General features: G+C 37.5%; 1 protein-coding gene across 1 annotated transcript; it reads left to right on the plus strand.

Annotated features, from left to right (window-relative positions):
• The first annotated feature begins 1,836 nt into the window (after window positions 1-1,836).
• Window positions 1,837-25,684, plus strand: LOC131428302 (histidine decarboxylase). Its single transcript, XM_058592144.1, has 10 exons — window positions 1,837-2,489; window positions 14,571-14,857; window positions 14,961-15,362; window positions 15,815-16,044; window positions 16,109-16,199; window positions 16,267-16,699; window positions 16,763-16,908; window positions 16,969-17,140; window positions 17,370-17,399; window positions 23,982-25,684. The coding sequence occupies exons 1-10, from the start codon at window positions 2,462-2,464 to the stop codon at window positions 24,899-24,901; spliced, it is 2,739 nt and encodes a 912-aa protein (XP_058448127.1). The 5' UTR covers window positions 1,837-2,461; the 3' UTR covers window positions 24,902-25,684.

A 25,684-nucleotide genomic window follows, 5' to 3' on the forward strand; every position in this document is an offset into this window, starting at 1 on the left:
ACTTATATATGCAAAAGTGACAGAAACGCAGGTTCGCTTCGTTTGTTAGATTTCGTTTAATTGGTTTAATCGAAATAGAGCATGAGATAGTAAGTCTTGGTTAAACTAGGTTCAAAACTGTTCCAATTTGTAGGTCATATTTGTTTCTGTCAAACGAACCAACATGGGCTATTTCAATCATCTGAATCTGGTTTCGGAAGAATTGGAAAAAGTGATCAAAAACTGCAAAATGGATCTCACTCACTTTTCTTCAAGATGGCCAAATCGTTTTCACAAACGTATAGGTACAACGGAAAAAGTCTTACAGTTTTGTACGGAGTTCCTGAATTGTTGTGGACTTTCGGTTCCGGAACTACAGGCTAAACCAGATTTGTAGATTTAGTTAGAATAAGTCCGAACAAACATTCCTATTTCTATTCAATGAACAGTTGTTTTTGCGAGTTCCACAGTAATATTTATGATGTTATGAGTAATATAAGGAAGACATTATTATCCCACTAGGTAAATTAAAACAGGTGTTCGAAGGAGGTTAGTGAAAAATTAGGGGGAGGTTAGTGGAAAATTTCGAAGGAGGTTAGTGAAAGTTAGGGATATACTTCGTAGAAAAAAGTTACGTAATAAGAGGCAACGTAACAAAAGTGGACGTAAACCAAGGTTTGGGCGTATTTGAATTATTAGTTTCATCCAGAAATTTTGCTATGACTTAATAATTTCATTACCTGTCAAAAAGGCATTTATCAATATGTCACGCCAAATGTTGGTTCTGATAATAGGTTCAAAATAAAAAGCTTGTCTTTAAAAGTCTAGGTATTCATTCCTCTTGTGGAATTTGATCTGCTTTTTCAAAAGTTTTGGTATTCTTTTCTTACCGTACAGAACAATTGCATGACTAGTGCAGCGATCCTACTAACAGACTTTCAAATGAAAATACTTGAAAAAGCATGCATCTCTATTCGTTTAAACCGAAAGACTAAGGCTTCATACAAATTGGAGAATGTTTGAGTCTTTTAATCTATTCTGGAATAGCTCAAATGTTTTGCTTTGAAAGCATTTAAGTCATATAGTATTACTACGTACTTTGAGCAAATACAAACGATGATTTCATTTAAGACACCGGAGCAAAAGTTTTCGGATAAAATTCTTTGTCGCCTACTGTTTTTTCTTTGTTCTTAGACTAGTTTTGCCCCAGGAAAGGTAATGATTCTATCAATCTTCTGCTTTCATTGAATCGTATGATAACCGGCCGTCTGTTATATCTTCATAAACAAAAAATTCAGACACGGAACATGTGACGGCCGATTTCATGTGAGAAACTGTAGGGGAACTTGTGGTGAATTAAAAGTTACGAAATATTCAAATATGCTATGCCTCATTTCTGTACTATCAAAAGTAGTATTGGTCTTTGTTCATAAAATGCTGATGTGGACAAAAATTTGTTTTATAAATTCATTATTTCTAAAATTTTAGTTAGTGAATGTATTAAAATGCATATAGCAATCTATGCATCAAAATACCACCATAATTGTTGAAGGTATCACTTTAGAGAAGCACAAATATTCTGTTTTCGATTTCAATTTAAAACGACATCAATTTGTTTTGAGTTACTCTTTTTCCTAAATTTGATTTAGCAGTACATTCTGATTTCGCATAGAAATTTGTTCGACCAAACACAGCTATTTCAGTAGCACAGTCGGGTGTCAACGTTTCCCTATACTTTCCTTTACACACAGTAGCTACTGAAGCCACAAAACATCATCCACACTATCGACGGTTTTCCAGGCAAACGCATCCGGCAGGCACTGAACATGTTACGTTTAACTTTCACAGAATAATTTAACAATTGAAGCAATAATCGAGTCATTTTTTTCGACAACAGTTTTGCCTGAAATATACCTGGCCTGAACATCAATAATAATTTTCCACGGAAACGGATTAAATGTGGTTGGGTGCAACAACGCATTCATTCAACAAACAGAAAGTGATCCCTGGTGGGCAGAACGTAAAGGAAGTGCTACCTATTGTGACCAGTTTGTGTAGTACCGGGGAAGACACAAACGGTATAAAGATCGATGGTGATCCAATTACCTTAGGACTAATGAAAACGAAGCACAGTGACAGTGTTTTTTCAACTATTTCAAATTCAGTTCTATTCGGTAAATCGTCGGACTAACACTTTGGCCGCTCACGAAGCGACGGACCTTCCCGCTGCTTGACATAAACCTAATTAGTTGTAGTTAAAGAAGTAGATAAAATATTCCAAATTGCAAACATCTTCAATCGGTTGTGTTCAGGTGTGTGTTACAGCTGGTTCCACGAGAATACATTTAATCGGAACGGAAAAATCGAGCAGAACATTTTATTTCCCGATTACACTTGAAAGCATTTTGATTACCAGGACCATCCATCACCGGACGCCACTCGCCCCCGACGCTACCGACGTTTTCCATCCCCTCTGTCAGAGATGGACTTTGACGAATACCGCAGAAGAGGTAAGTTTTTATTTTTCATTCTGATCGGCGCTCATCTTCAGTGAGCTATTTGTTTAAATGTACGAATCGGTTAGCAGAACAAGTAATTATTTCTCTCGGGACTTGATTTCCATTCGATTGCGTCACTGGGATTTTTAGTGAACACCGGGGGAGGTGGCTTCCGGACGAGGAGTAGCTAAGCCGCGGTCGGTTGCCTTGTCCTGCCGGAAAGAAAAATTAGGTGGGAAGTAAGGAGAAAGCATTAGTCATTGTTTCGGCGGCGGCGGCGACTTTGACGAGGTGAAATTATAATTGTTCTGATTACCTCATAGGACAGGCGGCAGGTTTTGCCTAGTCAATTGCTGCTCACTTGTTCATGTTTTGCGACTAGCTTGCTTACGACATACAGGGCATTACACGGCGTTTTTCTTTGGTCTCGAGCAGCTGTTTTGATGCACGGTATACATGTTATGCGCTACTCGTAGTTCTCTGGGAGGTTCTTTCAGTTTTGTCGAAATTTAATTTGATTACATTTTTTAACTGCGAAATTATCATTAGCATTAGAGACCGCCTTCCACAAAAGTGAAATAATGGCTATTCCACGGTAGTTCCGAATGTTAGATTTTGCACCAGATTTAAATATTGGTACAAGAAAGGAAGATTTCCATGCTTTAGGAAAAGTACATTAATTAAGTGATAAGTTAAAAAGTAGTTGTAGTGGTAGTGTAAGTTCTTCAGCAAGATTTTTTAAGAATATTGGTGGTATACTGTCTGGTCCAGGCCCTTTTGAGTATGCTAGATACAGCCGCACAATGTTAAAGATTTTCGGGTCACGAAGTGGTGTTGTTTTCCGAGTGTTGTTTGTTAAAATTACTTTTTGTTGGATTACTTCTATATGGGTTTATGGTTTCGCCCTTTTGAAAGTTTACAAATGTAGAGACAATACTAGCACTTGGAGGTTCAGAGAATTGAGTTCGTGCTGCTGCCAGTAATTCCTTATCGGAAGACAATTTTTGTTTAGTAGGTGCCAAAGAATTTTCGGAATTATTGTTTTTACTCAATGGTCTATTTTCTACTCAATGGTCTATTTTCCGTGCGTATTTGTTGCTGTCGTTTACGTTGTTTCCGCCTTCGAATAGCATTTTCATCTTGTTTTTCTTGAAGACGGCGAGTTTTTTGTTTAGCGTCGTATTGTCTCCAGTCGCATTTCCATATTTTTTGCTGCCGATGAAGCGCCAGCCTGAGGTGAGTTCCGAGTCAGCCTTTTCTTCTGGTGAAGGTATAGCGTTGCAAGTGTCCTTTTTTCTATTGATTTTAGTGGTTTGTTTGCTTCCAATTCTTCAGATGGAGTTTTAGACTGAGTGCTTTTCATGTCTTTAGCGACGATATTAGAGATTGATTCGACTTCATCTCTCAATTCTTCCAAGATAAGATTGAATGCAGCGGTGGGGGTTTCGACAATTTTCGAAGGAAGCATAAATTCTTTTTCGAGGCGAGAAAGACGCTCACTCATTTCATTCATAATTTTGTTGCTAGATTAGTTCGATTAGCAGACGTCGCTTATGGCTGTATGCAGAGAGGCCTCGCATGACTGTATACGCTGACCTAGATTGCTATTGTCATTTTTGTTGATATTAAGTAATGACTGTTTTACCTCAATCACTAAGCGCTCGACACTATCGAAAATTTCAAAGTAGTGACTTTTGACGTCAGATGCGGTCCGGTGGAACGCCTCCGTTTGTGATTTAGTATACTTTAAAAGCTCCTGTTGGTGTAGCAGCTTCAGGGTCTCTGCTCCTGTTCTTATTAAATGCTGGCAGTCAGCACATACTGGCACCATAAATGCCAAGATTAAATGTTCCTGATGTCGTTGTAGTCCAATGTAAGCGGCGTGATAAGCCTTGTCGCAATATTCGCACTTCCATAGGAAGCGGTCGTCAATGTTAGAGCAAGATTTGACTCCACACTTAATTTTTCTTAAATTTCACTAAATTTGATTGCACTATATACTTAGGCTATGAAAAGCCCGCGCGCGATGTTTGACTACGCGTGCGAAAAATAAAATAAATAAATTATTACTTGCGGAGCGCTCGAAAAAGCGAACCGCGCCCGATGACAGTTCGAGGCGAAAAAAAAGATTGAGGGCTTCCCCTCATCAAATCTATATCTACACTGCAAAATGTTATGAAATTCACAGGTAATATATGGAAATCCACATATGATACAATTCATAAGAACGTTATCCGTGAAACGACTGAATTTTACAAGAATGATATGCATATACGTCTAACAAGCCTTACCCTTCAAGCAAACTTGTAAATTTTCATGTTTTAGCACTAAAAAATATGTGAGAATGCATTAAATATGTAAAATTGAATCATTTTTGACGCTCATATATGCCGGTCACAGAAGACGTAAATTTACACGATTTTTCCTAGGTGTGTATTTGAGAAAGGCTAGCAGCAAATTTATTCATGACAAGTTCAAATGGACATGTAAAAAACTTTTCATTAATACAGCCCAGAATCAAGCCAATCTAATAATTAGAACAATAATCAAATTTTTTCATGTTTTTGGCTTCATGTGACTTTTTTATGTGAGGTTTCAAAGTTAGGTGGTTTTTAAGCAAATGTTCAAAATTCTGTGGGTTCCTTGTTTCGTCTTAGAAATGCATTAAATGTTCAGATCTAGTGTTATCTAAAAATAAACGATTCTGGGACTTAAAAAACATTTCAAGAATTTTTTTTGTGACAACCCCAGATTTTTATACTTTATGCATTTCTAAAACATATGGCATAAGACAAATTCAATGATTTATTTCAATATTACTGAGACGTAGAGCCATATTGAGCTAGTTTAAATTTTGATCATATTGGGCATGCTTTAGCATGCTTGAATTTCGGTAGTAAATGCTACATGTGGATCCCGTTCCTGTCAAAACATGCTACAAACTGTAGTATTTACTAAAAGTTTTCGGTTGGTAGCTCAAGAGGTTGCTACTCGTGTGTTTGCTGATAAAGTGAAGTACAGAAATTAAAAAAGTGGCATTTTTACAGATGTAAGTACGTTTCTTGCCTTGTGCATGCTTATGCCAGCTTTTCCGGCTCTGTGTCGATACGGTATGCAGTAAATGCTTAAATTTGGAAGCAGCATTAACTACATGTTCGAACTTGTTTTTTATTCATACCAAACCGCGTTATACTCTGTGGACTTTGCTTTTGAGAAGATACTACAAACAACAGACTTTACTACATTTTATTCATACGGCCCATTGTGTTTGACATCACAATCGTCACAGCTGCTACCACACATTAGCTGAGATCATCAAATAGATGATGATGCTGAGGTACCGTACAGGCAACAAAAGGAGATACAAACAAAATCTCCAATCAACGTCGGATGGCAAAGGAGAAGTGAACATGGACATGAGTTTGAGCATGACAATGTGGTGTGTGTTGTTTCCCGTTGGATGTGTTTCAATAGATATAGGACTATAATTGAATGCTGTGGTGACCATGTAAAGCGAGGCATGCTTGCTTCTTCTAATAATTTAATTGGACTATCTCTTCAAGTGTTTTCGTATGCGGGGTACACTGAGGTCCTTTTCTACGCGTTTTTCATGCGGTCTCTTTTTACGCGGATTTACGAAGTGAAGCGGTTCTTTACGCGCGGGTTTGCGAAGTTACGTGGTATTTTCACTCGGTTTTAACAAGTTATGTGGTTTTCTTGATTTATCTTAGAAATGCATGAAATGTCGAGTTGTTTTTTTAGATTACACCACATATCTACGTTTAATGCATTTCTAAGACATTCGGGATCAAAAAATTTGATTTCGGAAATCTCAGTCCCGAAGCAGATTTTTCAATTCTTTTTTTTTAGATTACACCAGATCTAGACGTTTCATGCATATCTAATACATTTCGCATAAAAAAGTCTTCCATCCTGCGGTTTTTTTTACGATGATTTTCAAAGTAACGCAGTCTCAAATTCTCCAACTTCCAAAGTCGGTTTTTACAAGAAAAAAACCTGTTTTAATCCATCTAGTGTGTAATGATGCCTTTCTCATATTACTTGTATTTTCAAAAATATCACCAGAAGATTTTGTAAAGAATTTTTTTTTCAATCTTGAATAAAATAAGAAACTTTCTTTGGGTATAAACTAACATAACCTTTTCAAATTGTAAACAGTTATGTCAAGTTGAAAAGAATTTTTCTTTATTTTGCATCGTTGCACTAAATGATTAAACACACTTTACCCTATAGTTCTGAAAACGGAAATCGGATCCGGATGAAATTAAACAGCAACCTATGCGACTATAGGAACTTTTATTTGAGCCTGTTTGTGGAAATCGATCAAATCATATCTGAGAAAATGGAATGAGTCTCGTTTTAAACTTTTCGACCACTACTTCTGGTACTCCTGGAACCGGGAACTTGGAACCAGTATAGCTAAAGTCGTTTCGTTTAGTAAGTTACTAACATAGCCTACAAATCGAATCAGTTTCAAACCAAATCTAGAAGAATTTAACCCTTCGTCGCTCTAAGTGACGGTGTGAAATTCAAGAGCAACCTATAGGATTGCAAGATTTTCTTTATGAGTGACATTATTTGCCACATACTCACACACATACACACACAGCCACATACATTGCTCAGCTCGATGAACTGTGTCGAATTATATAGAGCACCTAGCTTTTCGGGTCAATTTCCACTGGTCAATTTTACAAGTGATTGTATAAACTTTCTATATGAGAAAGGCAATAAGTGCACTTTTATTGAAAAGCATCGTTATCATGATCTGGTAATAACACTAACAAGTATGTACAAATTGAATAAAAGGATTAGAAATTTACATATTTTTCACCTGAAAAATATAAACTTTAATGTGGCAACCCTGCATGCTATACGAAATTGAACAAAGCACACTGTGAATGAGGCAAAGCCGCACGTACCGTTGCGTACCAGTTTTGTATCGTCAATTTTATTTTTAGATTATAGAGGTTTTAACATTGTTGTCATTCACCTCTTCGGGCCAGAAAAGTTTTCTGACCCTATGTGCGGGGTTGGGAATCGAACCCAGATGGGCAGCGAGAAAGGCATCGACTTACCCATCACGCTATACCCGTTCCCCTGCATCATCATTTTGAATTTGTATGTTTTGACACTCCTCGCCCGATAATTTCGGAAGTCGGATCAGGATTAAATTGCACAGTATATTTAGGTACAATGAGAACTTTAATTTGAATCATGATTTGTGAAAATCGGTTTAACCGTTGCTGAGAAATCGAAGTGAGTTCCGTTTTTGGATATTTTATTCACTATTACCGGTGCTTTCGGAAGTGGAAACCGGGGACTAGTTGTCCCAAAGTAGTTTTATATATTCACTAACTAATAAGATCTGTCTACTAGATCAATTTAGCGGTAGGTTTTATAAAAATGTGCACCTCGTTTCGCCCTCGATTGTGAAAAAATACTCATGAAATTGAAAATTTTCACTAATCGCACTGTAATACCGGAACTGGAAGTCGGATCTGGAAGAACTTTTCAGGGACTTTTTAAAGAATTTCAAGATTATTTATTTCCTTTTAGGTTTGTAAAAATCGGTTGAGAAATTTCCGAGAAAATTGATTGCATATTTTTTCATAAATTTTCACATATATCCTTGTAATTCCGGAGCCGGAAGTCGGATCTAAATAAAACTCAGGGAAATTTGTATAAGGTCGTATGACCTTTCATTTAAATCTAAGTTTGTGAAAATCGATTCCGCCATCTCTGAGAAACGTGTGTGACTATTTTTTTTCCTGATTTTGGTGCATATCACCCTGTAATTCCGGAACCGGAAGTCGGATCCATATGAAACTCAGGAACTTGATATGGGACTTCAAGACCTTTCATTTGAATCCAAGTTGAAAATTGTTTCAGCCGTCTCTGAGAAAATTGAATGACATTATTTGTCTCATACACACATTTTGTGATCTCGACGAACTGAGTCGAATGGTATATGATTCTCGAACTGAGTCGAATGGTATATGACCTTCCGGGCCTCGGTTCAAAAGTCGGTTTTCACAGTGATTGCATAACCTTTCTATATGAGAAAGGCAAAAAGAGATTACACCAGATCTGGACGTTTCATGCATTTCTAAGATATTTGGAATCAAAAAAAAAATTCTTTCGTTTTAAGGTTTTTTTTTCGCGCGGATTTCCGGAGTTACGCGGTTTTTTAGCGGACTTCCGAATTTACGCGTTTTTTTTGCGCTGTTATTTTACGCGATACATTTTACCCGCCTAAAAAGAGACCTCAGTGCTGTTTAATAGGTGAAACAATTTCCCCGGTTAGGAGTTAGCTACGGGTTCGAGTCCCGTCTCTGCGGTAACGTGGTTTTCATTCCATATTTGCGTTCGTATACCATTTATTCAATCTTTTTCTCCGTTAGACACTGATCAATTAAAAAAAATAGATTTCGGAAATTTCAAAATTCCAAGTCCTAAAGTCGAACGGAACGCCACATTTCGATGTTTCATATGTTTTTAAAAAAAGTTTTGCGGTTTTTTTCATGTAAATTTTCAAAGTTATGTGGTATGTTATGGTGAATCATTCAATGCTTGGATTAATAAGAAAGAAAAAAGGTGGGTGGGTAATGTCAGAGACATAACTGGATGTCGTGAATACGAAAACAGCTGACATGTTTCTTAACACTTTCGAATATCAATTAGTTGATCAATTGTATGAATTATGCAAGCATTTCCCTTTTCCACATTTAGGCTTCACTTGATCTAGATTACTGTGAATTTCACACAGCGAAAAGTGCAAAAATCTAACCAAACTGTTCTAGATTTGCACTAAACTGAGGATATTTCCTTTCGATTTGCGAACAACAAATCCTAATAGTTCTTCAGAAAACTTTTAGAGCCATTAGAACGGCTTTTTCATCCATGCAAATGACTGGCAGCTGTGACGTAATCGCTTTTGTCGGAGCTTTGCGAACGGCACAAAACACGTCTCCTCGCATTGGCGATAGAACCCAAACTGATTCAATTTTTGTTAGGAGCTTTCTTTTACGTGATTTCGTTTGTAGCTTTTTCACTAATGGGCTATAAAAATAGCCGCATACAGAATTTTAATGTCGATTATTTCATTTCGAATTTGCATAATTTATTGAAAGAAACTATCAATATGCTGTAGGGATTCGTTTCTAGCATTCAAATTGAGGAACTCACTACGATATTCACCACTTTTCGGAACATTTTTCTCGAACGATTTGTTGTACAGTAGCAGATATTTTGTTCTCTTCCTCAGAACGCGTTCTGATTGGCTTGTGTTGACATGGGTCAAATGAGACAGGTTTTTCAATAGTGTACTATTGAAATACTTCAATGCTTTTGCTATACACGTTTAAATTGAAAAATTTCGATTCTATTGGTAGTTAGATTATATAAATCCTTCCACAGATCACTGAGCTATGAGCTTTCAAAATACGAGAAAGGCAAACGCGCCTTATGAATTATCCTCTTTGATACTCATTTATACCAAACATTTCAGAAAAGTTTAATTTTGAACTATTTGAGATTATGTCACACAACTGAAAATTTTATCATAAAATTGTGATCATATTTCCGATGGCATGTAGAAAAAATTATGTTGATTCGTTAGATACAACAAGAGATATTCACGATCAAAAACTTATCACTCTCTCAGAGGGTAAATTTCGAAAAGGCGCCCCATAGTAAAGTAAGTCGTATTCACGACAATAAAAGTGAACAGACAAAAACTTAGGATGTTACGATCAACATGACCAACTGTATTATATAGTTCAAAATGTTTATCAAAAATTTAATTCATGTCTCTTTAAGGTCAAATTCTACACAATACTGAAAAAATATTCACTCATGCTTCTGTTGGCAAATGCGAATATCCGGGCCTTTCATTTAACTCCTTCCACCATGTTTTGTATAGCCTCCTCGTCGGAGAACGCCAGTTTGCCATGAACTGCATCCCACCGACGATAGTCTGTTGCTTCTTCTTGAGTTTGCGCTTGACAATGTCCCTATATGTTTCTATTTGGTGGGGCTTTGGCGCTCATGCCTTAGAACACTTGTATTTGCCGAGAAAATGAAACCGCCATTTTTCGATGATGATTCCGATCGCGATTTAAATGTCGCTCTTCAGGTCATTGTAAGGGATGGCTTGCTACTCAAGATGTTTCTTTGTGACTTTGTTTCTTTGACAGCTCAAATCTCGCTTCCAGTAACCGTAGAATATTCCTGTTAAAACCTGAAAGCTACACACTTAGAAAATTTTGCAGAATTCGGTAATTTTGTACCGAATTTTCAACAGCTGAACGTTCGGTAATCAGTTCGGTAATTGAATTGATTACCGATCGTTCGTCGATTGCTGGGCTGTCAAACAACTACCGTTAACTGTAAACCAAATGGATCTAACAGATTGTTCGGTAATTTTGTTTGTTTGTTTTCCTTTGAATAAAATTCTGGATTTTTGGATTTCACAAAACAACACAAATTTACAAAAACGAATGAAGAAGTTTAAAAAAAAGTGAAAGTGACAATGAAAAAATTAAAAAGCGTCGAATGTCCCAGATAACAGGAATTATGAGCGCCTTCGAAAACTGCACAATCCGTCGAGTACACCAGAAATTACTCTCCAACGATTTGTGTTGGCAGCAAGTGTATTAGTGATACAAAATTATTTCATGTCTATAAGTAAACGAAAAGCTTTAGTGGCTCTAATGTTTTAAAAACTTTAGCACCTGTACCTCAATCCATTCGATGAACCCTTCAAGATTTTTTTGGTTTTATTAAAAAAGAGACACTTACTGAAAATTTTAATAACTGTCTAACAGTTCCACGAAAATCAGTTTTCACAGAAGTTCGGATATTGGAAGATAATTTTACCATACGGATAGTATGGTTTTTACCGTACTCGGCGACTCCGGTAAAAATTTGCATAATTATTGTAAAATAAATCTCATGTACCGAAATATCGGTTATTTCTACAGATTACCGAAAGTTTGCATCAAAAATACTATCGAGCAAAGGAATCAAATCTTAGTGTGTATGATATAGATTTCATCACTCTGTACACTGTAATAAAATTTTATCAACTTCTTGTGAGAACAACCGACTTGATTAGCTTATCGCACGATCCAAAGTCAACGCGTTTTTTTAAGTCTTAAATCTGCTAAATTTTTAGTTCGATGCACGATTGTAGACGATATTTTTTGGATGCTGAAGATGAGATTCCGCTTGCAATCTTCTCAACGTTTTTCCGAAAACCGGCTTCGATTCCTTATCGATCTGGACTTGCTAGTTGTAGACAAGCGATCTCCGAATACCTTTATTACATTAGAAACCGTTAATTTGATCACATTCATCAATTTCCAAAACTTGGCGAGCGAGTAGTGTGGATTTTCGCGATGCACAAGCAACATTTTTTGACGGGTCGCTACTCTTGCGTTTTGGCATCACATACCTTTTGTGGAATTTGACCTTTCGTGTTCAACAGACTTCGTAGCCGATAATAGCAGCACTGCGCACCCATACAATTGACATTGATATGTTGAATGTGATACCGTGCGATGGCGTTGCTGAACTGAAGATTGATTTCGCTCCAAACTGACCGGGTCTGCCTTCACGAAATTTTTTCGAGCAACGCCGGATAATTCAGCTAGTAATTTTTGTAAAATAGTCTAATCAGTCGTCATAATACTCAATTATCGATAATTGTATATCGCTGTGTACGAGTGTCACATCACAACCATCGGACACACGAATCAAGAAAATACACTGTTGACCACAATTTGTATGTGTTTTGCATACGACGAATTTATATCCGCAATTGAAATGTATGCAATCATATCTATGCATACACGGAACCGCAAAACAAACTAATTTTAGGTACATTCCACACAATTGAGGGGTTCCGTTCAATAACCTAATTTTAAGTAAAGTGGATCTAGGTAGTTTCCGTAAGGCACGTGCAAAAAATATTTAAAGATGAGTTATATTTACTCTACAGTTGAGTCGTATTGACTCAATTTCAGTTTGATACGGTTTACTTAATTTTAGCTTATTGAACGAAACTCTCTTTGTTGGGTGGCTTTGCTCATTTTATTTTGGTAACAAGGAAAGGAGTTAATGAAAGAAATTCAAAAATTCAAAAAAAAAATTCAAATTCAAAAGAACTCAACAATAAGTGAAAAGAAATCAAATAATAGGTAGTTTTCATTTTCCGCGTAAAGCTTGTTAAGTGTACACGCTCGTTCAACTTTACTCTCAAGTGGTCAATTTGTACTCACATTTGCTTATTTAGTTTAGATGTCAAAAAGTGAGTAATATTGATTAAGGAAACTGAGTAATTACTACTCTGTTTCAACATTGACAACAAATTTTTCTAACCGTACTTTGAACGTTGCTCGAGAAAATTGTGGAAATTTTATCGACGAATATCACGAGAACTTCTTGTAAGTATCGAACCACGCCCCCAGTTTTCTCAACATAATTGTGAGGGCAGATTTCGTTCCGTTAAAGGTAAGTTTGAAGTAGTAAATATGATCGTGTTTTGTTAATTGTAAATACATAAATAATTTGATAAACGCAGATGTAAGTTGCTCATCTAAGCTTTTGCTTTCTAGCACTGAGTAAATGTTACTCAGAATTTGACAAATACCATCTTTACTCGAAAGTGAGTATTTCTAACTTTACACACTATATACTTTTACAGAAAGTGAGTGAAATTGTACTCACTTTAAAGTAACATTGAACGAGCGTGTACGGGATTTGGTTATTTAACCAACTTACACCAAATTTGTATTGAAGCTTTGTTTGCATGCAATTTTTTCTATAGCGATATGGCGCAAGACAATTTGAAAGCGTATGAGAAATGTCAACAATGCAATTTTTGACCGAATCAGATGTCGGCATATGCGAATATTTCAAATTGGAATTATCTCGAATGTACTGTGCTGAACGAAAGATTACAGAGTATTTGTTTCGGGTGTTGGTGGCATTGAATCCTACACAGTCACTGTTTGAGCTGTCTTCCGTGGAAGAGTCTCCACCATACAATTTAAACGTATCAAGACCTGACATGATATTACAAACTTAATTATATCGAACGATCTAAAGTTTCACACGAATGGAAAATCAAATCGGTATGCGAGTATCTTTTCGTTCGTTAACAAAAGTACAAGATTTTACGTAGACGAATAAAAAAAGGCAATATTTCATTCCAGATGAAAAGTTTATAATGTAATCCATGTATGTGATTCAAAGTCAGCATTGGGTTTAGATGTTTAGCAGGCAAAATAAGACACTGCTCACTATCGATAACAATTTTATTCATATGTACATGAAAAAAAGTCCATTCAAATCGATACGTAGAAATATTTCCAATGAGTTGGTGAAATAATAATATTACAAATCGAAATAAAATTGACTGAGGTGTAAGTGTTCGAAGCCTGACCACTTTTCAGTACGTTTACTTCCTGGAGTTTCTAATTTGCACCCTTATATAGAAAACAAAGATGTGTTCCACATCAAAATTAAAAACTGTAGATAAAATTATCCCAGAGACGGGAATCCAATCCGGAGAGATCGTTCTCACAATTGAACTACTAAGGATGTGATGACACACAACTCAGAACGGTGCCCGATTGTACAGAGTTCCGTACATTTTCAGACATTGCACATTTCAATTAGCAGCTTTTTTCAGTGTGTTTTTCGTTAGCTACGGATAAAAACAAAATATGTTTTCCAGAAACCCATAAAACCTCTTCAGAGGTCATTGTTTGATCTATTTCATTAGCGTTGTTGTTAAGCTGTTAAACTCATTATTTCGAATAACGTTTCTATCCAGATTACAACAGACTTCTTTTTCGGTCTTCAATCATTAGTCAGTTTCAACTAGGAGATTCATCCTGATAATGAATTCACTATCCTATAATATAGTTTAACGTTGTTGCTATGTTGTTACATACTCGAAAGCCGACCCAACTAGTATGGCGTTAGTTAGTTATATACAACATCGATTACTGTTCTATTCATCACAATTATTTGAACTAAAACAAATTCTATTCCGTCAACCAGGCAAGGAAATGGTCGACTACATAGCCGACTATCTGCAAAACATTCGTGAGCGGCGTGTCCTGCCGGACGTGAAACCAGGCTACATGCGTGATCTGCTGCCCGATTCGGCTCCCCTCGAGGGTGAACCCTGGCAGACGATCATCGACGACGTCGAGCGGGTGATAATGCCGGGCGTAACACACTGGCAGAGTCCCCATATGCATGCCTACTTTCCGGCGCTTAACTCCTTCCCGTCGCTGCTGGGTGATATGCTGGCGGATGCTATAAATTGCCTAGGATTTACTTGGGTAAGCCATGGCCTGCTGGCGATTGATTCACACTGGGATTATAGGGGTAGAATTTTTCATGAACCAATCAAATTGATTCCGCTATTTTGTGATTGTTTTCAAGGCTTCGTCTCCGGCGTGTACCGAGCTGGAGTCAATTGTGATGAACTGGCTTGGCAAAATGATTGGCCTACCGGATGAATTTCTACAGATCCCGGGTATTAGCCGGGGTGGTGGCGTTATCCAAACAACTGCCAGCGAAGCAACACTGGTTTGCCTGCTGGCAGGACGTACGGTGGCTATAAAAAGATTTCATGAGCATACGCCCGGACAGCAAGATGCAGAAATCAACGCCCGTCTGGTGGCGTACTGCTCGGACCAGGCGCACTCGAGCGTCGAGAAAGCGGCCCTAATCGGATTGGTGCGAATGCGATACATCGAAGCAGACGAGAATCTTAGCCTGGGTGGTCGCGCTCTGGAGGAAGCCATCAAGGAGGACATCAAGCAGGACCTCATTCCGTTCTGGGTGAGTAGTAATACCGTACCAGTTAGGCGGAAGAACGCCTGCGAAAGGTGAATGAATGAATGAATGAATGTTGACCGGTTTGCGACAAACAAACTCATACCTTTACAGCTAGCTAGTTATCAACAAACAGCAAGTAAAAGCTTGTGATTGACAAATCTTCTTAGCAAAGTTCTGTGTTTTCCCTGGGGCTCCAATTAGAACGGCCCGACGGAGAAAGCAACAAGTGGCTACCGGTTTGGTGGTGACGTACTGTTTAAAGATGCGTGTCAATGACAGTGCTCGGCTGGACTATTTATAATTTAAATAATATGTAATGATGATTTTTCTCAAGGACTTTCAACAGTTATAAAAATCATTTGAAATAGAATTTTATTACTTTTAAATTTCTTAAAAGTAGAATTCTATTGACAGAGTTTTTAAGTTAATTGTCCATTTGATAAATTTCTGCACAGGTCTGTGCCACTCTGGGCACCACCGGAGCTTGCGCTTTCGACAACCTACAGGAGGTGGGTGAAGTATGCGCCAAGTACAACATGTGGATTCACGTTGATGCCGCGTACGCCGGAAGTGCATTCATCTGTCCGGAGTTCCGTGTGTGGCTGAAAGGCATTGAAAAGGCCGACTCGATTGCGTTCAATCCGTCCAAATGGCTAATGGTGCACTTCGACTGCACCGCGATGTGGTAAGCCGTACAGCATCCTGTCATTGGAAGAAAATGTATGGCTAATGTTTGAACCTCTCTGTAGGATTAAAAACAGCGGAGCTCTTCATCGGACGTTCAACGTTGAGCCACTTTATTTGCAGCACGAGAATTCCGGATTGGCTATCGATTATATGGTTGGTTGAGAAGGATGAATTTCGAATTTTTAAAAAAACTTCAAAATATTTTTTTCTTCATTTGCAGCATTGGCAAATTCCGTTGAGCAAACGTTTCCGGGCATTGAAATTGTGGTTCGTCCTGCGCAGTTACGGTATCAAAGGTCTTCAGAAGCACATCCGGGAAGGCGTTCGGCTGGCGCAGAAATTCGAAGCTTTGGTTCTGGCAGATCATCGCTTCGAAATTCCAGCTGCGCGTTATCTTGGGATGGTGGTGTTCAGAATTCGGGGTGAAAACAAACTTACCGAAAAGTTACTGAAGCAGCTGAACCACCGTGGAAATATGCATGCCGTTCCTGCGTCACTGAAGGGCAAATACGTTATTCGATTCACCATCACTTCCACCCACACGACCAACGATGACATTCTGAAAGATTGGAATGAGATTAGAAACGTCACCAGTCAGCTGTTGGAAGAATTGAACGTTAAGATTGCGGATCGATCGAGAGTTCCTTTGAAAGGTGAGCCAACTTTATCGCTGTCGAATTCTATTAATATCTTGAGCTGATTCATTTCAATTTTAGACACCCGTGAGAAGAATGAAGCATTTGGTTCCAGTCTGCTGTTGGCCAACTCTCCCATGTCGCCGAAAATTGTCAACGGTTCGTTTGCTGCTATTTACGATGCAGACGAATTTCTAGCTAAAGTCTATGCCGGGATAAGGATTTCGGTATGTTTAAGCTTAGTATGTTGGAAAAGAAAGGCATTTCCTGTTATGGTCAATTTTCAGAATCAAGATTCGCCTGCCATGAAACGTCGCGTTCGGGGAATACTAATGTCCGGCAAGCAGTTCTCGTTGGACTCTCACATGGATCTCGTAGTTCACGGTATCAAACCAAACGAGGCCAAGAATGGTATTGAATCGAAAGCAATTACCGAAGACTGCGAGGAGGTATGGGAAGGTACGAAGGGAAGGTAGTGTAGGTTTTGATTCCTAGACTGTTGTGAACATTTTCCATTTTGCATGTTCTTATTTCTAATTATTACTTTCTTCAATCTGTTGTCGCTTCGTCACTGAAAATGAAATGCTTTTGGTGTTTGTTTTGTTCAATATTTATATCTTGCACGCAACATTGGACACGATTGGAATGATACGAGGAAAACTTGTGCTTTTTTATTTCACGCAATCAGCTTGTGAACAGATGGAAGTAGTACATCAAGGTAAGCTTTCAAATTTTATTCGAGCAGTCAATGCTGACAGTCGATGCTGTTTGTCGAGCAACTGAAGTTATCATGAGAATTTAATGATGATTGTTGTATTGCATTGAGTTTTGAGACTACCAATACTTTAGGAAGTATGTCTTAGAAAATTTTCTAGCTAATTCAGTATATCGAATTTTGAATATTGAATAGTGTAGTAAAACATTTGAAGAGTTTTCTGCGAAATTTTCAAGCCTATTGGAACGGAAACTCTGGAAGTTATGGACTTTTATCTATGGCTATATCTCATTCTACGAAGAAGCAAGAGCTCGGTGCACAGGCCCAAGATTTCTACTTCGATTCACTTCAAAACTTGACAAAACATTCTTGAAATGTTTCGTTATGATAAATTATAAACGAAAAAATATGATTTTTTGAAAATGTTAGACCCTACGGGCTCCCTGGAGTAATTAATTGTTTCCATTGATTTTACAGACAAAAACCTTTAAACTTTTCCTCGAAAGCAGGTTTTGAAAGTCCGTGTCCATCGTCATTCAAAAACTTCTGCACCAATTTTTTTTTCAAATTTTGCACACACTTATTACATATAAAAAACCAGACCCCAACGTTTTTCTTTTCGTTGTTTGTTACTTTGGGTAGGTTTAACAGCTATAAAATGGCGGATTTTTTTTTTGATAAATCGTAGTTTTCATTTTGAACAACCACCAAAAATTTAAAAAATGAAAAAAAAAAAAAAAAAAAAACGTTGGGGTCTAGAAAAACTTCTACTCTAACTATGCTGCGATCGTTTGTTCACTTCTGATTAGTCTGCGCTGAGGTACAGTGGACACCGCAAATCATGATTTTTAAGAAGCGTTCTCGAAAATACCTCTTCACCGACTTGTTTCTCAATATTTTTCCACGAAAAAATTACAAAATGTTGTTCGAATGATGCTTTTTATTATGCAAAACATTTGAATTTATTTTGTTGAACGATAATTCTGGAAAAAAAAACTACAAGGATCAGTCTCATGGGGTTGTTCGAGCCATTGATGTGAAACAAGGCAACCAAAATTTCTAATAATCGACATTTTCAATTAATCGTCACACTTTTGAATCCGCAAATGCACGAGAGTCTGCTTAGTCTTTATTAGGAACCAACACCGAACACGCGAACCCAGAATATAGACTATATTTGTCATGATTTGTATTTGTTTTTTAGCCGACGAAATTACATCAATAGCAAAAAAGCCTTGGTATTACATTCCTGTAGTGGAATTTGACCTTCTGTTTCAACAGACTTCGCAGCCGATTCAGAGTGTACAGAACCATTGCATGGCTAGTGCTACGACTCTCCTGACACTATGAATCCTTCCAGGTCGGGGCTCGAACATACGACAACTGGTTTGTTAGACCAGCGGCCTATGCATTGAACCGCCAACCCGGGCTAATAATAATCAATAGCCCAAATGTATGCAATTATATGTTTTTACATGCTTGCGATTCAGATATCGATATTTAAGCTTCTTTTCGCCAAGCTTGTGTTCATGTTTTGTATGCAAGTAGTTATTTTTATAGCGTTTCTCTACCATTACAACCATTCTGCGATTTCGGTTGATGCGATAAACTTTTTCACATTATCAATCGAGTTCATCTTATATAAATTAGAAATTTCTCAGGCGAAACGACATAACATGGAATTTCATCCGAGCTAGCATGACACAAGATCAGAGCATATCAATTAAAGCTTCGTTTTATGGCACTTTTTGTCTTGCTATCTAGCAACAACCTACCTTTAGGGCCTGTTCAGGAGTGTTCTAGATCTAGATGCATAATTTATGTCAGTTTTAAAATTTAAATCTGGAAATTATAACAAAATAAACTGGCAGCCCCAGCACCGTTTTATCTGTGTTTCAAATATACGAAAAAGAACGGCATAATTAAACTAAAACGGCTTGTTGGGGAAACGTTTGTTTCAGTTTCAGTTATATTATAGACCACCAGTATGAATCTTGCCGCTGCTGAATTTGCTCTTAGCATCTTATCATATAGCTCTTATTTATAGATTCGCGTACTGCCATAGTTTCGCTTTTGCATTGACTGAACAATCAGAGAGATGCTTCCCAGGTGATAAATCGCTTACTCCTTCAAAACCATCGTCTCCGTAAGGAAAACCCAGTAAGCCAGCCTAGTGTCTTAGATTTATAGCAGACGAAAGTATACTAAATTAAAGCTCTCTATTAATCAAAATTTCCAACTATAACACATGGATCAATAAGTCCCGAGACTAACAATGGAAACAACATTTTTTTTTTGCAAAATTTTAGTTTGATACAATGGTTCCAACGTTTTTCCAATTTTTCAATACCATGTTTATAAAAAAATTTATCTTTCGCTTCAAAATAAGCTTCAGTTTCAGCGATGACCTCCTCATTTGAGCCAAATCTTTTTCCCTGGAGCATTTTTTTAAGATCAGCAAAGAGCCAGTAGTCACTGGGGAAGCAGATCAAAGCCCAATTCGTTCAATTTCGCCATTGTTTTCATCGACTTGTGGCAGGGTGCATTTTGTTCCTTCGAAAGCAATCGCGGCACCCACTTCGAAAAAACCTTTTTCATGCTCAATTTTTCATGAAGGATAGTAAATACACTTCCATATGATATCTGTGTCATCTCAGCAATCTCACGGAGCTTCACTTTACGATCTTTCATTATAATTTTTGTCACTTCACTCACATTTTCCGGTGTAACCCGGAGTCCGGATAACATTTTTCAATCCATTGTTTCGGTTGCACGGTGTTTTTACCCATTGAAAAACAATGTTTTATCAAAACACGGAACTCGGTTTTTTCAATTTTTTAAACAAACTACAAAACGACTTTACTCCAACCTCGATAACTCAGCTGTTTCTGGTCGGATCGACTTAAAATTTTGACCCGTTTCAAGCAAAGGTTAGTACTCTAGAAAGACGTGGTTACTGGTTTACTACGAGCGCCATCTCTGCTTTAGTCTCGGGATTTATTGATCCATGTGTTATATATAAAATAATAGCGAAAAAAGTGTGTGTTGCTAATGTTCTCTGGTATGCGTGGGTCGATCTTAGAATGATTTGTTTTTTGTTCGAAAGGTGACGTTAATGCGGAAGTTTTAGGCTATAGTACATAAGGAAAATCCTCCGCGAAAGTAGAGAAAAACTAGAAAATTGGTTCGTTTAGAATTGCAAATTTTCCACTCAATGCATGCTAGATCTCCGATGATTGTTTGGCGCGTATCGAGTTATGCAATGCTGCTGACCGCTGGAGAGCAAAATATGAATACTAGATTATTAATAAAACCGTTTGGCGCCAAACGAACTGATTTGTGCAAAAATTTCCCTGAGCCTACTTGATTCACGTGTTTCTTTATTTTGAATCACATTTGCAATTAAGTAAGGGCGCCAAATGAACAGCATACAGGTTTCCATTTTCCGATATATAAATTTGGGTTCAATGCCGTGAAGTCAAATTATAAAACGACTATAAGAAAAGAAAGTGATTAACGTTTTTTATGATTCGTTGTTTTACTAAAACTCCAGAAATGTGAATCTTATCTTCTTGATAGATATAATTATTGCTGTCATAATGCACTAAGACAACAGGATTGAGGTGTGCTGCCACTTCAAATTAAGACCGTTAACTTAAACACCAAAACTGTCCGGCTCTCTACTTTTTGGAACAATTCCATTCGAATTAGAAGGAAATTTTCTCGGCTTAAATTTTTCATAAGCATTTCCCATACCTTTGAAGATTTATTGGAAGAGATTTTGTGTAAATATTTCTCGAAACGACCTCTAAATTTCGTCAATTGCTTCATATTGCAAGTTCGGTTATTTATTCCAAACGTCTTCAATTGGCCCAAATGCGATTCGAATTATATCAACCCAGAGTACATCGAAAATCCCGTTTGCCTCCTGTTTTTAAATTACATCGATTGAACAGAGATTTGGGAACTCATCGACATGTTTTACCTATTCGAATGATTTAGTCTCTTGCTCATGAACCGTCAAACTGATTTTGTTGTATTTTGCTTGAATCATTTGGGACTCTTAAGAGCAGGAAAAAACTGCTTTAAAGTACGAAGTGTACGTGTGTACCTGAAACAAAACAATTCTCGGGTAATTTTTCAAAAGGGCGTACAAACAAGTGACAGTTTCTCTTTAATCACTCTCTCTTTCGATTATTGAGATGTGACTAAAAAGATTTTTTTTGATATCACAATTCTGTTTGAAAGTCGAAAGTTTCGGGTATCATTTCATACAAAGAGTTGAGTGATAAACGTGGAAACCGTTTAATAATTAATAGAAGAGAAAGTAAACAAAGAGAAACTGTCACTTGCTTATACGCCCTTTTGAAAAATTTACCGAGAATTGTCAGATGATTCATTTTTATAGAGCACTCTACCATTCTACTTTACTAATCTCGAGCAATCATGAGGGTCGTTCGATTATTCTTATTTAAGAGTATTAGATATAATTTCAATTCAAAGATATTTTTTGAGTTGTGAGAAATTCACCGGGAAAGCTACAGGTACAGAACCAAAAGGAACAAGTACAGAAGCAAAGTTCAGGAAAAAATAAAGAAGGTACAGGAACAAGCGCAGAGAGTACAAAACCAAGTACATAAATGAGGGAAACAAGTATAGGAAGTACTGGCACAATTGAGTGCAGAAAAAGGTAAAGAATATGCAGATGGTACAGATATAAGCACAGAAGTTACAGGACCAAATACAGAAAATACGTAAGCAGGTATAGAACGTACAGGAAAAAATTCTGAAACAAGCACAGAAAGTACAGGAACAAACACACAAATTACAGAAACAAGCACACAAAGTACAAAATAAAGTGCAGACAATAGAGAAACAAGTACAGAAAAAAGTTAAAAGTTCAAAAGTTAATCGCAAATGTTGTCGAGACAACAATTTTGAATGGCAAATTAGAAGAAGAAAAGGTTTTTATTCCACGCAATGATGCCCACTGCTATGCCATTTCAATTTGAACGTCATTTTCTCATCCGTTTAACTTTTCTATTACCGTCAATAATCGTTATGAGTCTGTAGCGTGAATTGATTGTTTTTTTTCGGATGGTAAATTGTACGCTGCCTGTTTGCGTTTCGGCAAACCATTCGGTTTTATATACATATTTTGCCCTGTTGTCCGCGATATAAAAAGGTTGGGGCCACTATCATAGAGCATTATAATGATATTTTTCTTCAATAATCATTAAAATTGATCAGTAGTTTTGATTTTCTACATCATATTATTGCGCTACGAAGTGTGCAGGGGTCCGCTAGTCATATATAATTGAAAATACGTGGCTAGATCAGAGCTAATAAAAGTCATTTTCATTGATTAAAAATAGAAGAAAATGACAAGAAATTACTGTCACTCTCAGTTTCGCTTGCAAACTATGAGAACGAAATCCATGTTCAGTCAATTAATATAGTATGCAGTGTCGATATTCAACCGAAGCTGTGAGAATCGAATATGGCAGAAAAAGGTTTCACAATAATTTTTACCTGCTGGTGCTCGAATTTCTAGTAGTTCTGGTTTCCGAAGAGGTTCTAGGATGTAATTACTTCGATTTGTCATATTGTAGTCACTTTTTATAGTCAAGCGTCACAGATTTTCAATACAGCGATGAAAGAATGAGAATTGAAATTCGGCTGATGCTCCCTGCAGACTTTAGTTTGGTTTCGTCTTGTCATACAGGAAAGAGTGACGTTGGTAATTATACTCTCTCTTTTTTTTCAATGAGAAAACGAGAATGCATCGTCTATCTTCGTTTGTTCTGGTGTCAGTCATTTACGAATGAGACAGTACAATATTGAAAATGAGGCTGTTGGATTGGTTTCTTTCATTGTGACAATTTCATGCTCTGGGCTCGATACATTCCAATCGAAGCTTATGATTATTCCCAATCAAAAGGTTAACAAACAATAATAAATAATAATAATATTTTAAATTGACAAAGCTGTAAGTGTTCAAAACCAGACCACATTTCTATAGGCATTTTTACTTGAGTTTTCAATTTGCACATAGAAAACGAAAATGTTTTCCACGCCCTATCCTTCTAAATTGGACTCAAAACTGATTCAATTTATGAATTATTACAATTGCTAGCCATTAGAGTTGATTTCGGCTAGCCAGTTTTCGGATTTCGGTTCTGGATGGACCTGACCTGATCGAATTTCCAAATGGAATTCATTCACTTTTCTCGGAGATGGCTCAACACATTTTTACGAACTGAAATACAAATAATAGCTCTAATAATGTTCTATATATAACGACTATACAAACACTTGATCTTTAAAATTGGCAAAAATATTCTAATTTAAAAGTCACTTCAGAATTCACTTAGTTTTCTCAAAGATGTCTTAATCAATTTGAGAACTGATTCATTTTGTCGGTTTTGCTCGTTAATTTCCAAACATTTTTTTTCAAGAGTCCAAATAATAAATGAGAATTACTTATCGAACATAAGAAGAACTATTATTTCGAATAGATATAGACTCATTTTTCAAAGAGTAAATTTCAACTGTGAAAGCAAAATTCATCAGTATCATTTGCAGATTCCGTGGAGAGCCTGGACAGTCGGTTCTTGCTCCCGATGCCAATCACCTGTCCGTTACCGTCACCGTCGCCACGACGTCGCTTCCGATCGCAAAGTGTGGATGTCGGGATGCTTCAAGTCCCGACCGATGTTAGAAACCTGAATCGATTATTGAATGTACCGTTAGCCCTGAAATCCGAACCCTACTATTCCGACGACTCACTGAACCGAATATTCCTTTCACCGTGCGCATACGCTTCCAACGTCTCATCCGCCAACCGGTCCTACGAATCCAACCTGGACTCCATCGACGAGCATAGTTCTGTCCAGATTCCTGCGTCAAAACGTCGCTGCTCGGACAGCCATCATTTGATGTCACTGCCCGGAACGAATGTTTATCCGGAAAAACGTCTCTCCGACCCCTCAATTCGTTGCGCGTTCTACAACAGAAGTTTCGATATCCTCTGTCCCAAGGTGGGAGATTCGAGCAAGCGGGTTCTGTCCCAGAATGATATCACGAGACGACCTTTCCAACGGCAGATTTCTACCATCGATGAACGAATCGTAGATGAAGTGTGTGTTGACAGTGAAACGCAGGATCGAAACAAGATGAACCTGATTGCACCCAAGTTCCAGTGCTGCATCTCGGATGAAGATGGACGTTGCATCAACTTTGATCCCATCTACCACAATCACGATCCGGAGTTGAATGCGAAAGATCTACTACGAAAACGATTAGAATTCGAGGAGGATTTTGTTGAAAGGTTCGAGCAGGTTTGTCCCCAGATTGACGACGGGGGGGATCGCGTGCCAGATGAAGCTACCAGTTGCAGTGCCGCACGACGGTTCGATTCCCAAGGCGGCCATTGTGACGATGAAGTCATATACGAGAATGTGAAAGTTTGTCGGAAGTGTGGACACTGCACTGTCAGGTTATAATATAAAGTGAGTGTGTCGTTTTCATGCTAACTGTACAATGTCATACAATTAAACCTGTGAATTATAGCGACTCAATGTATGTATAGAAATAAGGCCAAAAAAAAATATTTACCACTGGTTAGGCCCTGCATAAGGCCGGGAGAGGATGAACTATTATTTTTCTATGTATCATAACAAAAAGTAACAGTGAATTTATTCTGATATCCGCGATGATTGTCGATTGTCGAACACTAGTTTTCAAGGAACCATCATTACTCGTTAATTGTACAAAGCCAAGATCCAAGAATCTACAACACATCGTAAAAAAAAAATCTATCTGCTGTGCGTGTCAATAAATTACCCCAGGCGTGACAATTAGCTCGATTCGATCGAATCCATGACTGCTCAACGCATCCAATCTAATAGGAAATGATAAGAGGAAAATACCGACCATTAAACATGTGTTAGCATTTAGCAGTAAGCAATGTAGAAGAAGAAAAAAAAAAATAGCAGGCAAATATCGATACACTAATAAAAATAAACGCAAATTACTCAAACAGAAAACATTTCTGAATTAACAAGCGGGCATCCTCGGTGAACGCGGCATAGCAACAAAAAAAAAACCAACAAACTTCCTAATTTAATAGCTTGCCAGTGGATACTTCGGTGTTTGCTACATTATTCGCTTGGATCAGTCCATCAGTTATCCAGTGCATCCGTGCCCGGAAAGGGGGAACCAGCAAACAAATCGTAACCAATTATACCAATAAGTACAAGTCATTGAACTGCAATCACGCAAATCTA

The sequence above is a fragment of the Malaya genurostris genome, chromosome 2 (genome assembly GCF_030247185.1).
Source record: "Malaya genurostris strain Urasoe2022 chromosome 2, Malgen_1.1, whole genome shotgun sequence".
NCBI lineage: Eukaryota > Metazoa > Arthropoda > Insecta > Diptera > Culicidae > Malaya > Malaya genurostris.